Genomic DNA, 14,530 nt, shown 5'->3' on the forward strand with positions numbered 1-14,530 from the left:
TCTCTCCCAGCCCGTGGCTGTCGGCCTGGGGGAGGCCCGTCAGCTTCAGGACGCTCCCGAGGTGCCTTCACGGACACAGCGGCTCAAGCCTCATTTTATTCTCACAAAGGACAGGGCTGCCCAGCGAGGGGCGCAGGCCCCAGGCCCTGGGCAGCGTGCCTCGTACCGTCCCCGGCCGTGGGCCCACAGGCCCCGAGAGTCGGCCGCGGTGCAGGGGGCTGGCTGGCTGGGGCTGGGTTCACACAGGATGACCCTCACCCCGCCCCGGCCCGGGGGAGGGGGGCGGTGGGCCCTGGGGCCGCTGTGGTCAGCAGAGATGGGGCGGGGCGGGGCAGGGGTCAGGAGAGTCTCTCGGGGCTCTCCGTAGCCAGGACTGGGCCGGTGGGCCTGTCACACCTCCTTCTTGCAAGAACCTGTGGGTGGATGGGGGGGTGTGGGTGGGGATGGGGTCAGAGGTCACCGTTTCTCAGCACCTTCCGGCCCAGCCAGACCTGCCCACTCAGCCCATGGTGGCCCTGCCCTACACCTCTGACCTCTGGGTGGGAGCAGGGGTCCTAGGCTGTGTGTGTGTGTGTTGGGGGGAGGTCACGGGGCCCACAGCACTCACAGGAGCCCAGCTGCTCCTCCAGGAAGGAGATCTGCTCGCTCAGAGAGTCGATGCGGTCCAGCTGCCGGAGGGAGTGGGCCAGGAGGCTGCCCGGGTCAGGGAGCCCGTGCTCCAGGGCGTGCGAGGCCAGGCTGTGCAGCGGGGCCAGCACGAGCTGCAGCTTCTGCGGGGTTGGCAAGGCCCCGGGGAGCCGGGGGGAGACCTGTGTGACCCCGGGCCAGCCCCTCGCCCTGTCCGTTCCGTAAGGATTTAAGGACAACAGGGTGGCCGGCAAGGCACCGCCGACCCTCAGACCGAGGTCCAGCTGCAGGGCCCCGCAGTGTCCACCAGAGGGGGCTGCTATGCCGGGAGCACAGGTGACTCACGCAGGCCCGCGCGCCAAGGGTCCCCGAGGCCTGGGACCCCCAGCCAGAAGGGCTGGGGGAGGGGAGACAGGGGCTTCTGAGAGGGTCTCAGGTCAAGAACCCTGTGGGAAGGCCTCAGGGCACTCTGTCCCTGTAGGGACAAAGGCAAGGGAGGGACTGGACCGAGGTTCTGGCTCTTGGTGGGGTCCCCGCCTCGTCATGTCCTGGGGTCCCAGACATCATCCGCTGGGCATGGTGCCCAGACCAAGGAAACCCTAGGCTGTGGGCATCCAAGAAGACGCCCCACCAGGACTCCCCCTCGGAGCCCCACTCCCAGGCTGAGGCCCACTCCCCACCCCGGGGAACCCAGCCCGGGTCTCACAGAGCCCCACTCCCAGGCTGAGCCCCTCCCGCCCACCCCGGGGAACCCAGCCCGGGCCTCACCTGCTCCAGCACGTCCACCCTCGACTGGAGCCTCTGTACTTCCTCCTTGACCTCACTGTCTGCTCCTGGGGAGGGCAGCTGCGGAGTCAGGGAGGCCCGGCTCCCCGCCCCACGCCCCCCGCCCTGGGCCAGCCTCACAGCCCCATGCGGGTGGGGGGGGGCCTCCCGGCGTGGGGCCTGGCCCTCGGGACCACGTTCCAGCCCCAGCTGCTGCTCTGCTGAGTCCTGCCCCCACCCTGCTCTGGGCCCCGCCTTCCTCCAGGGCCGAGAGGTGGCCCTGGGACTCATGCCTGCCCGCCCGGGGGCCGGGGTCCCTGATGCTGCCGCTGTGCTCAGGGTGGTCTGGGCCGACGTCCACGCGTGCTCCGTGCCGGGCTGCTGACGGCGCATTATTACTCACGGTACGAGTTTGAAGTGTCACAGCGCGTACCAAAAGTAATAATGTCCCGTCACCAGCAGGGATGCTGTGTCTCTGGCTGCTCAGTGAAGGGACCCTGGGCAGCAGTGGCTGAGCCAAGGCCCCCCCACCCCGTCCCCGTGGGAAGCGACCGTGCAGGCTGCCTCCAGGACCCCCCCATCACCACCACCCCCCGATCACCTCCAGGACCTCTCCATCACCTCCAGGACCCCCCATCACCTCCAGGACCTCTCCATCCCCTCCAGGACCCCCCCATCACCTCCAGGAGCCCCCATCACCTCCAGGACCCCTCCATCACCACCACCCCCTGGGCCCACCCTCCCCACCCCCAGGAACAGCGGCACCTTACCTGTCGTGGGGCCTGGGGTCACCCTTGGGGCCCCTCTCTCAGGCAGGCACGCTGCCCCGTCCACAGATGGCCGGTGGCCCTCCCGACACCGGCACCAGTAACTGCCCGCCGTGTTGACACAGTGCTGGGGACAGCCGCCCCCTCCGGCACGGCACTCGTCCACATCTGCGGGAAAGGGGGTGTCAGGCCCGAGCGCCCACCCTGAGCCCCCTCAAGACCCACCCCTCGGGGCTGCCAGGACCCTGGGGGTGGCCGGGTGCCAGCCTCACCGGTCTGGCAGGCGTCGCCCTGCCATCCTGCGGGGCAGTGGCAGCGGCCAGGCTGGACACAGCTCCCTCCGTGCTGGCATGGTGGCTGGCATACTGCTGTGGGGGTGGGCAGGCCTGTCAGCGACCCAGGAGGGTGCCCGGGGCCCCACCGCAGGGGCGGGGTGCAGCCAGGGGGTGGGTGCCACGCAGGACCCGCTCTTGCCCTGCTGGGCTCCGCTTCCCTGACACCGGGCACTCTGGGTGCTCACCTGCCCCACAGGCCCCCGGCAGCCCGCCGGTCCGCTTCCAGCCGGGGCAGCAGGCATAGCGAGGCCGGGCGGGGGCCGGCCTGGGGTGGCGGCGGTAGGCGGTCCTGTAGAGGGTCCTGTGGGGTGGGGGGTGGCGGCTCAGAAGGGCCTGTGGCCCTCACAGGGCGGCGGCGGGGGGACAGGGGCTCCATGCTGACACCAGGTCCCCCCACCCCCGGGGCCTGGCTTCCCCACCCCGTCACCCCATCCGCCTGCCTTCCGGGCTGGCTCCGGCCCCGTGCGGTTCGGGAGCTGCATGAGCCGTCTCCCCCAGCATGGACGAGGTCAGCGGATGTGTCCCCAGAGGGCCTCTCCCCCGGGGAGGGCACCTCAGGGTCACCGCCCGAGCCGCCTCCCTGCCCCCAGCTGCTGTGTGGAGCGGGACGCCCAGGCTTGGCAGAAACCCAGCGAAACCTGGGGTCGAGCAGATAGAGGTGGTGCCTCGGGGAGAGTCTCCTATTCTGAGGGGGGTGCCTAGGCCCTGAGGGAAAGGGGCTTCCCACCCTGTCCCCGTTCCCCACCAGAGGTCCTTAAGAACCTCGCGGGAAATAGAATCTTTCCCAACCACATCACATCCCCACAGCAAAGAACAAGAGATTCTGCCTCCCACCCGCCAGCCCATGCTGGTTTAGACTGGGACGTGCTGGGTCTTGCAGGAGGGGAAGGATCTCCATCTGTAACTGTTGGGGGGCTGCCAAGGGGAGGGGGTGCCCCCTGGGGCCCAGAGGGCAGGACCAGGAAGAGGCAGGTTTCAGGGAGCCAAGTGGGAAAAAGTCTTGCAGCCAACGATGCTGGGGTGCGTGGGAGTGTCCCCAAAGTGGAGGGGAGCAGACAAGGTGGCAGACCCCTCTAAAATGAGGGTGGGGGTGCCGACGCAGCTGGTTCTCGCAGCCACGGCAGTCACTTCCTGAGTCTGGGGCCGCCCAGGTTACACACGACTCCGTCTCCGGCACACACTTGGACCTGGCCTCCGCAAGGCCCTTCACTGCTCGGGCCTCGGTCTCCCTCCGGGGGCCCTCCCGGCCCCAGGGCTCGCATGTGGCAGGCGGGGGGTGCAGGGGGCTCACCGGTAGGTGCTGCAGGCTCGGTACCCGTCGCAGGTGGTGAGGAAGGGCTGGTATACACGCTGCACAAAGGACTCGGACACAGGGCCCTGGGGAGCCCTGACGACACACACCCTGCGTCTGCAGGGGTGGGGACGGACGGGGCCAGGGCGTCAGCAGGGGGCTCCCAGGGCTGGGACCCTCCAGCCCAGGAGCCCAGGGGAGCCGGGGACCCGGGCAGGGGATTCCCCAGCGGCACCCTCAGCAGGGGCCGCAGGGAAACGCCAGATCCCAGGACACTGGGGGCTGCCCCCGGGGAGGGCTGAGGGCTCCCGGCTGCACACCCCATGGCCCCGAGCCCCGGCTCACCCAGGCCGGTAGACGTGCTCCGTGCCGCCTGCTGCCAGCACCAGGAACCAGAGTGGAAGCAGCTCCTGGGAGCCCCACATGGCCCGAGTTTCCGGGTGGAACGGCCTTCTCCTCGAGGTGGCCTGGAGCACAGAGCGCAGCCCTGTGAAGTCCCTCTGCAGGGCCCCCCTCGAGCCGGCACCACGGGGGAGACGGTCCCCTCGGCTCGCGACGCCTGCCCGGCTCAGCCGCTGTGTTGGGACCGCTCACTGCAGCAGGGGAGCCCCCAGGCCAGTGCTAGCTCCCCTCCCCCCCAGCCCTCCTGAGCAAGGAGGCCGGCCCTCACCAGCCACATACAGCCCACCCTCGGACCACAGGAGGGCCAGGACATCTGGAGTCTGGAAATGGAAGCTGGTGCCCTCGCCTGGGGAGAGACGCACCTGGACCCTGCTGGGCTCGGTCAAGTTCACCGGGGAAGGGCGAGCCGAGGGGGGACCACCCCTCCCTCCCCTGGCTGGGCTTGGGGCCCTTCCACAGCAGGCAGGGCTTGTAGCCCAAACCCTGGTCTGTACTTGGGGCGTCCATGGCAGGCCTGAAACCGACCCCAGCTGGCTTGGCCCTGGCAGCCTTCGGGGACCTCATGTCCCCGAAGCCCCATGTCCCTGGAGCCCCAGGCCTGGGAGCCTGGGGGTGTAGGTGCCCGGCAGGCAGGAGGCCCTCCTTTGGGTGGGGCCGGGGCCTGCCCTTGGGAGGGGTCACGCCTATGCTGGGGCCTGAACCGGAGGTGCAAACCGCCTCCAGAGCTCCCAGGACAGCGGCTCCATCGGGCCCCGGATGGTGGGGGGGTTGGAGCAGCACCCACCTGCCAGTGGAGCCGATCACATCCCTGTCCTGGCGGTGGGTGGGAGCCAGGGGGGCTACAGAGCAATTTCTGGGAATGAGAGAAAGCCTGGCCCAGAATTAAAGGTCCACGCGTGACAAGCCAAGGGGACTGGAGCGGGGCTGCCGTCGCTGTGTGCAGCCAAGGGTCTGGGGAGCGCTCTGCTCCCCTGCTCCCGGAGCCCCATCTGAGGTCCCCCCAGGGTTCCCTGAAGGACAGGGCACGGGAAGGAGCTGAGCCTGTGCGTGTGCTGGGGGCGGGCAGTAGACTCCGGGTACAGTCGCCTCCCTCCCTGGGACCCAGTTTCCTCTGGCTCTGACGGTCAGTCCCATAGACAGGGACCACCACCAGCATCGCCAAGACCTGTATCCACACTGGGATTCAGCTGGGCGCTCAGTCCAGGCCTTCACCCGCCGCACCACCCGGCCCTAGAGCTGCACAAGGGTCCTTCCTGCGAGCACCCCCCCATTCTCTGTGGGGGGCCCGAGAGGGGAGGGCTGGCTGGCCGAGCAGAGCAGGCAGAGGCTGCTGAGGTGCTGGATTGGGGATGGCAGCGGATGGCTGCTTCCTGGCAGTTTCCGGGCTGGGGTATATCCTGCAGTCAGGCGGCTCAGGGGATGAACTCTGCAGGGGGGCACCCTGTTAGGGACACACTCGGGGGCCTGGCACTCCCAGCAAGAATTGAAATGAGGGGGGACAGGTGGCCCTGGGAGTGGGCCCCGGGAAGGCAGAGGCGGGCCGGTGGGCTGGCAGCACCAGGCAAGGGGCCTCCCAGCTTTGGCAGACCCTGAGGTCACCCACACCTCGTGCACATGTAATTGTCCTCCACAAACACCCACCCAGCACCTCCGCTACCTATGGAAAGCTGGTTAGGAAGGAAGCGTGTTTTCTCAAAGGAGAGACTGGATTTTTGAAAGTCATGCTTTTCTCCTAGCCCAGAGGAAGCGGCTGGCCCTGGCCTCCCGCTCTGGGGGCCAGCAGTCTCGTTTCCCTTTGCAGTTACAGCCCCAGGAGGGCGGGGAGCCAGCGCAGGCAGGCCGGCAGGGCAGGGGGACCCGCGCTGCCTTCAGGATGACAAGCGATACTGCTCCATCCCCTCTGCGGGTCTGCAGGAGCCTGCCCCCAACCTGCCCCGAGGCGCGGGGGCGGGGGGCGCGCTGCACCGCGCAGCCGCCACCCCCGGAGACTGAGTCCGCAGAGCAAGGGGCCTGACTCGACTGCAGGGCGGTAACCCTGGGTCCCCCCTTCCACCGCGAGGGGTGCTCTGGACGTCAGGAACCGGGGGTGGTGGATGCGGAGACGCGGGGTGAGATGCCTCCCTGGGGGTGCGCCCTCTCCACCGCCCACCCCACGCCTCCCCTTCCCCCCTGCACCGTGGGGAGCGGGGAGCGAGGGTGAAGTGACCCCCTCCGGCCATCGAAGGGTACAGCTGGCCTGGGTTGCGGGGTCCCGGGCCCGCGAGGCTCCGGGCCAAGCCCCGGGGGAGCCGCAGGGTCCGGATAGGGGGATAAGGGGCCGCGGCGTCCCCCACCCCGCCCAGGGAACCCCCCCGCCCCCCGCACCCCGTGGCCGGGCCCGGGTCACCCGTCACCAGCAGGGGGCGCCCTTTGCCAAGGACGCTGGGCCCATTCTCCAGACCCGGGGGCCGGGCTGGGGGTCGGTGCCCGAGGGGCAGAGCCCGGCGCTCCGGGCCCGCTCACCTCCGGGCTCCCTGCGGTCGCTCCGCGTCGCCCCCCCCCCCGCACCCCTATCTCCGCGAGAGGCCAGGGCCCCCGCCTTCCCGGCCCCAGCACCCCCACCCGGACCCCAGCCCGAACTGTGAGCAGACCCCCAGCCCGCGGCGCTCCCCGCGCCCCCAGCCGGGCACCCCGCTCCCTCCGCACTCACCGCCCAATCCGGGGCGCGCACGCGCCGCTGCCGCCACCGCGCCAAGGGGCCCGGGCCCCGCCCGCCCGCCGGCCCCGGCCCCGGCCCCGCCCCGCCCGGCCCGCCCCCGGCCCGCCCCGAGCCCCGGGTGGGCGCGGAACTCCCCGCCCGCCCCCATTGCGCAGGTTGGGAAACTGAGGCTCGGCGGCAAACGGCGCCCCCGGGGCCGGGCAGTGAGTCAGCTAGAACCGGGGCTCCTGACGCACAGCCCGCCCCCGATCGCGGCCGCCCCTCCCAGCCCGCTCCCCGGGACGCAGGGCTGAGGCTGCGGCCAGGTGCCCTGAGGCAAGAGCCCACGCGGGCCGCGGGTAGCTAGCTCTCCACCCCCTCAGGCTGAGCAGCTACTCCCGGGGATGGCCATCGCAAGGGGGGGACCAGGTCACCGGGCACCAGGGGCTGGCTAAAGGCGACGGCTGCTCTGCAGCCACACGTGGGGTGAAGGGCAGTGACCCCCAGGGCGCATAGACTTCTAGAGATGGGGGTGGGAAGATGGGGGGTGGGGAGATGGGGGTGGCGGCCTCAGCAGTGCCCTGCTGGCTCCTAGGTGTGCGCTGAGCCTGGCTTCTGGCCACTGTGCCAGGTTAGGGGCCCTGTGGGGCTTCCACCGTCTCTGCCTTTATTCAGGACAGTTGCGACCACCCTCGAGTGCGCCTCAGGCCCCCGAGGAGTCCCCCAACTGCATGGTCACCGCGGGGGTCTCCCAGGCCCGTCCTCTCTCCTGTCCAGGCCCCTTTGCACGTTTGCAACGTGGGCTGAAGCAGCCCCAGGTGGTGGAGTAGGCAGCAGCGCCCGCCGAGCGGCCGGAAGAGTGGGGACCAGGTGTGGGGCGGCCGGCCCTCCTGGGAACTCTGTTGTTTGTACACCGGGATTATCACAGCCCTCCCTGGGCCTGCCCGTCTCAGCAGTGTCTCCCTCGAACCCGAGCCCTGGCCCTGTTTACCTAAGTGCATGTGTGTGCAGGTAAAAGGTACCCAGGCGGGGTCAGGCCCCCTGCTGCTGCCCGGGGCACTCACCTGGGGAAGGGGGCTCCCTCATGCCCCGGACGCTGGTGGCAGCTGCTCTTCTGGGTGGTGGGGGCCGCCCGTGCCTCCCTGGTGCCTGTGGGTCAGACACACAGCCTTGATCATCCTGACATGCCAGGGCAAGACGGGCCAGCCTCCATGCCGCTGAGGGCCCTCAGCCTGCACTTGGCTTGCAGACCCCCACCCTCGGATGGCCACGCAGCTCTGCCCACACCCTTGGCCTGGGTGTGTTCATTGCCGAGGGGTCCTGAGACCCCCAGACGGAAAGCTTCTCTGCACAGCCCGGGGTGCTGGGTGGGCGTCCTGCAGGTACACGAGGAGGGGGCCTTCGGGCAGAGCCAGCAGCTCCAGGGCATCCGGTTCAGACCTCCCTTGGTGCCCAGGAGGAGAAGGAAGGGGCCCGAGGTGGCTGGACGGGAGCCCCTTCCTGGACCAAGGGGCCCGGAAGCCCCTGGAAGGTGCTCTGAAGGCGGCTGGGGAAGCCGCTGCTGGAATGCTAGGATGGTTAAAGGGGGGGGGGCGCCCTGCCACTGGAGGGGTCTCTTCCCTCCAACCCCAGCAGGCGGTCCCAGGCAGTAAAGAGTTCCCGGCCAGGCCTAGGGGGCACTGAGGGGAAAGCTGCCCTGCTCTGTCCCCTGCCCCCATCCAGCCCCTGAATCTGGTCACTTGACCCTTTGACCTCCGGCCTGAGCCAAAAAGGGGAGGCCTGGAGCGCTGGATGGGCTGGTCCCCGCTCGGGTGGTGGGTTAGCCTCTGCGTTCTCCGCTGGAACGTGGGTGCTCGTCATACAGACGGCTGGGGAGGACAGGGAGGGGCCGGGAAGGTCCCTGTGTCCCCTTGGGGACCTATGCTGCTCTGGGTAGGAGGCTCCTGTAGGGTGCCAGGGGGACCCCCGAATGCCCACACTGTGCCCTACCAAGTCGTCCCTCTCCCCGACCCCCAGCCAGCCCCACACGGCCCATCCTGGCTGCAGACTTGGCTTTGGGGCTCCTGTCTCCCCTCTGGCGCCTGTCCCCGACACCCTTGGGGTGTTTGCCCACCCGTGGGGGATGCCCTTGGGACACGCCGGTCCCAGAGAAGAGGGGTCAGTGGGGCAGGGTTGGGGGGGGGCTGCTGCCGACCCCAGGGGCTTCCCCGGGAGAGCAGGGCGGCCCAGGAGGGGGTCCGGCGGCAGGGTCACCACCGCACCAGCTCCCCTTCCACAGGTCACGGAGCTGCTGGGCCGCCCAGCGCCGAGTACGGGGGTGGAGCAGGCCAGGTTGGCGTCCAGATCGGGCCTCCCCAGCGGGTGCCCTTGGCCAAGGTGAGGATGGCACCAGTAGGGGTGATGATGAGGTGGCCCTGGAGCGGAGAGCCCCCGGCGCTCAGCCCACAGGTGCCCGCAGTCAGGGGAGCCTCTGCCGAGGGCACTCGCCCCGTCCAGCCTGCGCCCCGTCCCTGCGGGGCTGCCCCTGCCATACCTGCTGCTGCCCGTGCCCCAGCTCAGCCATGGCCACCTCTGCCGCCTCCCCGGGCCGGGGGTGGGCCCTGCCGCCCCTCGCCCGCCGCCTCGGGGCGCCTCTGGAGGCCGCCCGCCTGTCCGGTCTGCGGGAGCCTGCTCCTGGGCCATGGGGCCGGCCGCCTCGGGGCAGGGAGGCTCCTCCCGGGCCGAGGAAGGGCGGCTTTTTATGCTCCTGTCCCGTGTAAATCGGGATTGGGATGGGCCCTTCCCGGCCGGACTTCCTGTGTGTGCTGCCCGCTGATAACGGGATCTGTCAGCGAACAAACAGGAGGCTGAGGGCGGGCGGGGGGCTGTGGGGGGGTGGGGGTGCCGGCTGGGCGGCTGGGGCAGGGCTGGGGGAGCTGCTCCCCGGGGACTTCAGGGTCTAATCCTGAAGCAGCCGCAGACTTTGCTGGGGCCCACCTGGTGACCCTGGGGCCCGATGGGCCCCACGTGTGATGGAAGTGCCTGGCACTCAGCGCCCTCCCGAGGCCCTGGTCTCACCAGGCTGGCGGGGCCATGGGAGTGCGGCTCCGCAGATGGCCCATCTGTCCTGTGACTCCTGGGCCCTTGGATGTGTGTGCCGGGGCCCGAGGCTGGGAGCAGCTAGGGTGGGCTGGGGGTGGGTGAGGGAGCTGGGGGGTCTGAGAACAGCCTGTTCCCTGGGTTCCTGGCGCCCTGAGTGGCCGTGGTGGGGGGAGGCAGGGAGGGCAGACATCAGCCCAGGGCCTTCTCTAGGAATGGGGCAGTGAGCTCCTTGCTCCAGGGGCGAAAGTCCCCTGGTCCCACTTCTGTGGCCTTCACTAGGGCAGGGCCAGAGGTGTTCCCTGGCCCCCTCGGCCTCCTGAGGCCGGGGAGGGCGTTGTGGGGGGAGTGCAGGAGCCTCTAGGTGGCCACAGAGGGTGCTCCCTCGGGCGCTCCAGGTGCTCCAGCCCCCAGGTCAGACCCTCAGGTCCCTCCTTCCGGCAGTGCACCAGTGGCCGCAATGCTGGCTGGGTGGGTGCCTCGGGGGACCCGAGCAGCGACCGAGGACCCTGGGTGAGCAGGGCCCCCCCAGCCCGCCATCCTCGGGTCTCAGCGCTGCCTGGCGCTCGGCCTTCACCCACCCACAGTCTAGGACACCCTCATTGCCCTGGCCTTGAGCCCCTCTGCTCAGCCCTCCCTCCCTCCACCCCACCCAGCTCGACATCCTGGTCAAGCAGGGAGCTGGGACAGCTCGGGAAATTCCCCCGGAGTGCTGCAAGCAGGAGGGAACCTGTTCACGCTTCCTGGGGCAGGGGGTGGGGGCCTTGGCAGTCAGCCCGGACTGCTCTCTCCCCGCGCCCCCGGGAGGGTGTCCTGTGGGCCAGGCTGTGGTCAGCACAGGACCTTCGCGTCTCCTGGCCTCAGTTTCCCCATCTGTTCCAGGGGGTCAGGTGAGACGCCAGCCAGTGGGGTGGCTGTGACTGCAGAGGAGGTGGCTGGCCCTTAAGCACTGCCGGACCAGGTCTGGGGGGCTCACCCCATCTCTTCCCTGCCAGCCCCCCGTGGCCTGCTCTCGCCCCTGGCTCTCTCACCCAAGGGCCCAGCTGCCCAGAAGCGCTGTGCGTCCTGCTGAGTTGGGCTTTGCCCGCACCCAGAAGGTGGCCCAGACCCTAACGCCGACCCAGCCCGAGGCCCAGGGGTCAGCTCGTGCCCCTGGGTGGGGGAAACAGTGGACGTCAGGGCCGGCTGGGCTCGGCCCCATCTGCATAAGGATGGGAAGACTGAGGCCCAAGGGGGAAAGAGACTCGCCCCAGGTGAGCAGGGCCCCCCAGTTCCTCCTGTGCACCCACCCCAGGGGGCAGACCTAGTCCTGCCAGGGAATGGGCTCAGGTTGCAAGCAGCTAATTAGCCAACTTGTGAAATGGTTAATGGGACCCTTCCCTCTGAAACGTGGGGAAGATTAAGGAATTTTCTGGAAGGGCGCCCAGAGCACGCAGACTGAATGGTGGGTTGAAAGATGGAGTTATATGCGGGGGGTGGGGGTCCTCTGTGCCGCAGTCTGCCCAGCCCACTGGTTCTGGGACCCCCACTGCCCCGGGGCCCCCTCCCGACCAGCTCTGCCCTGCTGCAGCTCCGACAGGGCCCCGCCTGGCAGCCAGGCTGGCCCGGCCCGTGGCCTCAAACCCCCCCACACCCGAGTCTCAGGTCCTGGAGCCTCAGAGGCAGATGCCGGAGATGGGCTGAGGTCCTGCGCTGCCCCGGGCAGGTCGGGGACAGGCAGGGGCTGCATGGAGGGTGGGCTGGGTACCGGCAGAGGGCGAGGATGGCGCTGGCTGACACCCCGTCGGACTGCAGGAGGGTCCTGGGGACCTGCAGGGGGTCGGGGTGCCTCCTGCCCCACGGGTGTCCGCTCCCGGGGGCTGGGACGGGGGAAGCTCACTCTGTTCTAGTCTAGGCGACTCCAGGCCAGGCCCACCCCCATCCTCAAGGAGGCCCCTTGCCTGCCCCCCATGGTGTCTGCAGGGTCAGCGAACGCACCACCACAGCGGGATCAGCTGGGGAAGGAGTTGGTACCACCCCGAGGGTCTGGCCCGCGGCCCCTACCCGCCCCAAGGCCCAGCACAGAGGTGATCATCTGGTGGGATCGGCCCCTCACTGCCGGGCGGCGCAGAGGCCTGGGCCCAGGGCAGAGCCCCAGTGCGGTCGGAAAGCTGGCGCGTTCCCAGCTCCCGTGGCCGGAGCCTCGGCCCATGCTGGCCTCAGTTTCCCCATCCGCTGGCCAGTCTGTAGGCGCGATGGTCCAGCGGCCTCCCAGCCTGCCTGCAGGCATTCTGGGGGTGATGGGAACTGAGTCGGGCCTCCTTACCTTCCCAGAGCTCACTGGTCAGGCCGGGGGCGTGGCGGGGGCGGCCAGGGCCTCCCGGTCCTGCTGGCACCCTCCCGGGAGCCCTCGATGCCAGGCTTCTGGCCTCGGCAGGCTCAGGAGCAGACGGACTGAGCCCCTGGCAGAGGCCCGCACGGGCATCTGGGGCGGCTCGAGGGGCGCTGGGCGCAGCGTGTGAGCCAGGCTGCAGGAGGGGAGGAACGGTACATGGGGCAGGGGAGAGCAGGGCTTCCTGTTTATCCCCCGCGGTGGCCCCTGGCCTCGGGGACAGGATGGCTCTGTCAGCCAGATTCCCACCAGATGCAGCTGACCCTTCATCCAGGCGTGCGCCTGGTCCAGTGACCCGTCCCCGGCAGGACTGGAAGGGAGCTCGTGTTTCCCTAGGCCTAGTGTGCTGTGTACAGACTTGGATCGGGTCCCAGAGGGAACGGGAGGTCGCATGGGGAGAATGGGGGTCTGTCTGGCAACCAGGGGTCTTCAGCTCTACCCAGGCCCCCCCTGACTCCCGCTTCACACCTCTTAGCGAGCGCTGTGTGCAGTGCTCATGTCTAAGCCTTGAGCTGCTGCAGCTGAGGCTCGCCAAGGAGAGATGATCCCCTAGGCTCGGCCGGCGGGAAACAGAAGCTCTGAAGGCGGAGCCCAGGGCTGCCTGGGCAGCGGGAGACCCTCGGGGCACGCTTGGTCCCTTCTCCTTGCTGCTCCATGGTCTTCCTCGCCGGGGACGCCTCACGCAGCCATCACGGCCTTTCTGCTGCTCATGTCCTGCCCCCCGACCCCGACCTCGGGTCCCGGTGGGTCCCCAGGGGCTCTGCCACTGCCCCGTCCTGGTCACCATTCCTGGTGGGTCCGCGGGGGCTGCGCCCCGTCCTGGTCACCATGCTCCCTTGGAGAGTCCCATTGCAGGACAGGCATGAAGGCCACCCCCGCCCGACGTGTCTCCAGGCCACCCCCGCCCGCCGTGCGGGAGCGCTCCAGACTCCCCGCAGCCTTGGCAGCGCTTGCGGCTGTCCGCTGTTCCGGCTTAGCCATTCTGATGAAGGTGCGGGAGTATCGCTGTGCTGTTATTTCTTTAATATAGGAAGACGAAGGCAGTCTCATTCTTTGAACAACAGGTCTCCTCCCCGGGGAAGGACTCACATCATAGGGGAGACCTCCCGGAGTGGGGTGAGAGCTGGGCAGGGGTGCCCGGGGAGCAGGCAGGGCCTCTGCTTCTCTGAGCGGCTGTGAAGTGCGGCCACCAGTGCTCTGGGCAGTGGGGAGAGGAGAGTCCACCTGGGCGGTGAGCGTGGGGTCCCCTAGGGTGGGTGTGCGGCACGTTCCAGCTCCCAGGGCTGCCAGGAAACGCTCGTCTCTAGAGCTGTTGGCCAGGTGGGGGTCACGGTGCTGACTGCGGCCAGGGGATGGGCTCTGGGTCCCGCCCGGAAGCTGGCAGGTGGGCAGTGGAGGTCGCAGCTGACCCCTGCAGGAGGCTTACTGAGCAGCGGGACCCCGGGAGAGAGCCTGACCCCCCACCTGGCGCTGCATTTGGGCCCTAACCTGCAGGTCCTCGGCCCTCAGCCCACGGCCCAGACGCATCCCGGGGCCCGGCTTTGCCTGGAGCCCAGGCTGCCCCAGCCCCACAGGGCTCCCTGCCCCCATCGTGAGGGGTTGAGGAAAGGGGGTTGAGCGCCCTGCCTGGAGCCCCACACAGAAGCCCCACTCACGATCAGGCTGCAGTTTGCCAAGCCTGATGGATAGGCTGGCCGTTAACCTGGGGGCAGAAAACACTTTATCTCCCGGGACGACGGAAAGGGAAGTTCCAGAGAAACGATGTGTGTGCTGGGGGGCGGGGGACAGGTCAGCGGAGGTGGGTTACGGCTCAGCACCCACGTCTGGGCCATGCTGTCCCCTCCCCGCCCGGCCCACTCTGGGAGCACAGGGCGCCAGGCTCGCCGAGGCCTTCAGGGAGCAGAGCGGTGAGCCGGACCCTGGGGCCTGTTGGGGCCGTGCTGAGGGCACGTGGCTCGGGTGGGCTGTCTCGCCCGCCCTGCGAGGCCGCCACCGCCGCCCAACCTCGTCTGTGCAGGCGGAAGGGCCCCTCGGGATGGTGAAGACCGTCCCCGGCAAGACTGACCTCGAACCGGGAGCTGCAGCCCTCCGCAGGCCTCCTCGCGGGTCGGGCCTCTGGTGCAGTGTCCAGACCACCCGTCCTCCCAGCCGTCCGGGAGAGAGGGGCTGGGAGCGGCGGGGCTCCCCTCCCCAGGGAGACCGTGTCGCCAGGAGAGT

General features: G+C 69.6%; 2 protein-coding genes across 5 annotated transcripts; one reads left to right on the forward strand and one right to left on the reverse strand.

Annotated features, from left to right (window-relative positions):
- Window positions 1–66: 66 nt before the first annotated feature.
- EGFL7 (EGF like domain multiple 7) lies at window positions 67–9,584 on the reverse strand. Of its 4 annotated transcripts, XM_043916458.1 has the most exons (10): window positions 9,398–9,583; window positions 7,929–8,013; window positions 4,131–4,252; window positions 3,786–3,902; window positions 2,680–2,795; window positions 2,432–2,527; window positions 2,163–2,327; window positions 1,396–1,460; window positions 608–770; window positions 67–413 (listed from the first exon to the last, which is right to left on the reverse strand). In XM_043916458.1, the coding sequence occupies exons 3-10, from the start codon at window positions 4,208–4,210 to the stop codon at window positions 391–393; spliced, it is 825 nt and encodes a 274-aa protein (XP_043772393.1). In that variant the 5' UTR covers window positions 4,211–4,252; window positions 7,929–8,013; window positions 9,398–9,583; the 3' UTR covers window positions 67–390. The 4 variants fall into 4 exon arrangements, with proteins under 4 accessions (XP_043772393.1, XP_043772396.1, XP_043772394.1 ...); XM_043916461.1 differs by lacking the exon at window positions 2,432–2,527 and having other exon boundaries at window positions 9,398–9,584; XM_043916459.1 differs by lacking the exons at window positions 7,929–8,013; window positions 9,398–9,583 and adding an exon at window positions 6,877–6,897.
- On the forward strand, window positions 6,281–11,625 carry LOC122703064 (basic proline-rich protein-like). The gene is made up of 12 exons (XM_043917161.1): window positions 6,281–6,807; window positions 6,849–6,943; window positions 7,041–7,223; window positions 7,540–7,690; window positions 8,114–8,312; window positions 9,064–9,240; window positions 9,323–9,619; window positions 10,387–10,455; window positions 10,599–10,697; window positions 10,825–10,832; window positions 10,979–11,195; window positions 11,440–11,625. The coding sequence occupies exons 1-12, from the start codon at window positions 6,281–6,283 to the stop codon at window positions 11,623–11,625; spliced, it is 2,208 nt and encodes a 735-aa protein (XP_043773096.1).
- Window positions 11,626–14,530: the final 2,905 nt, after the last annotated feature.

This window comes from Cervus elaphus, chromosome 11, assembly GCF_910594005.1.
Source record: "Cervus elaphus chromosome 11, mCerEla1.1, whole genome shotgun sequence".
NCBI lineage: Eukaryota > Metazoa > Chordata > Mammalia > Artiodactyla > Cervidae > Cervus > Cervus elaphus.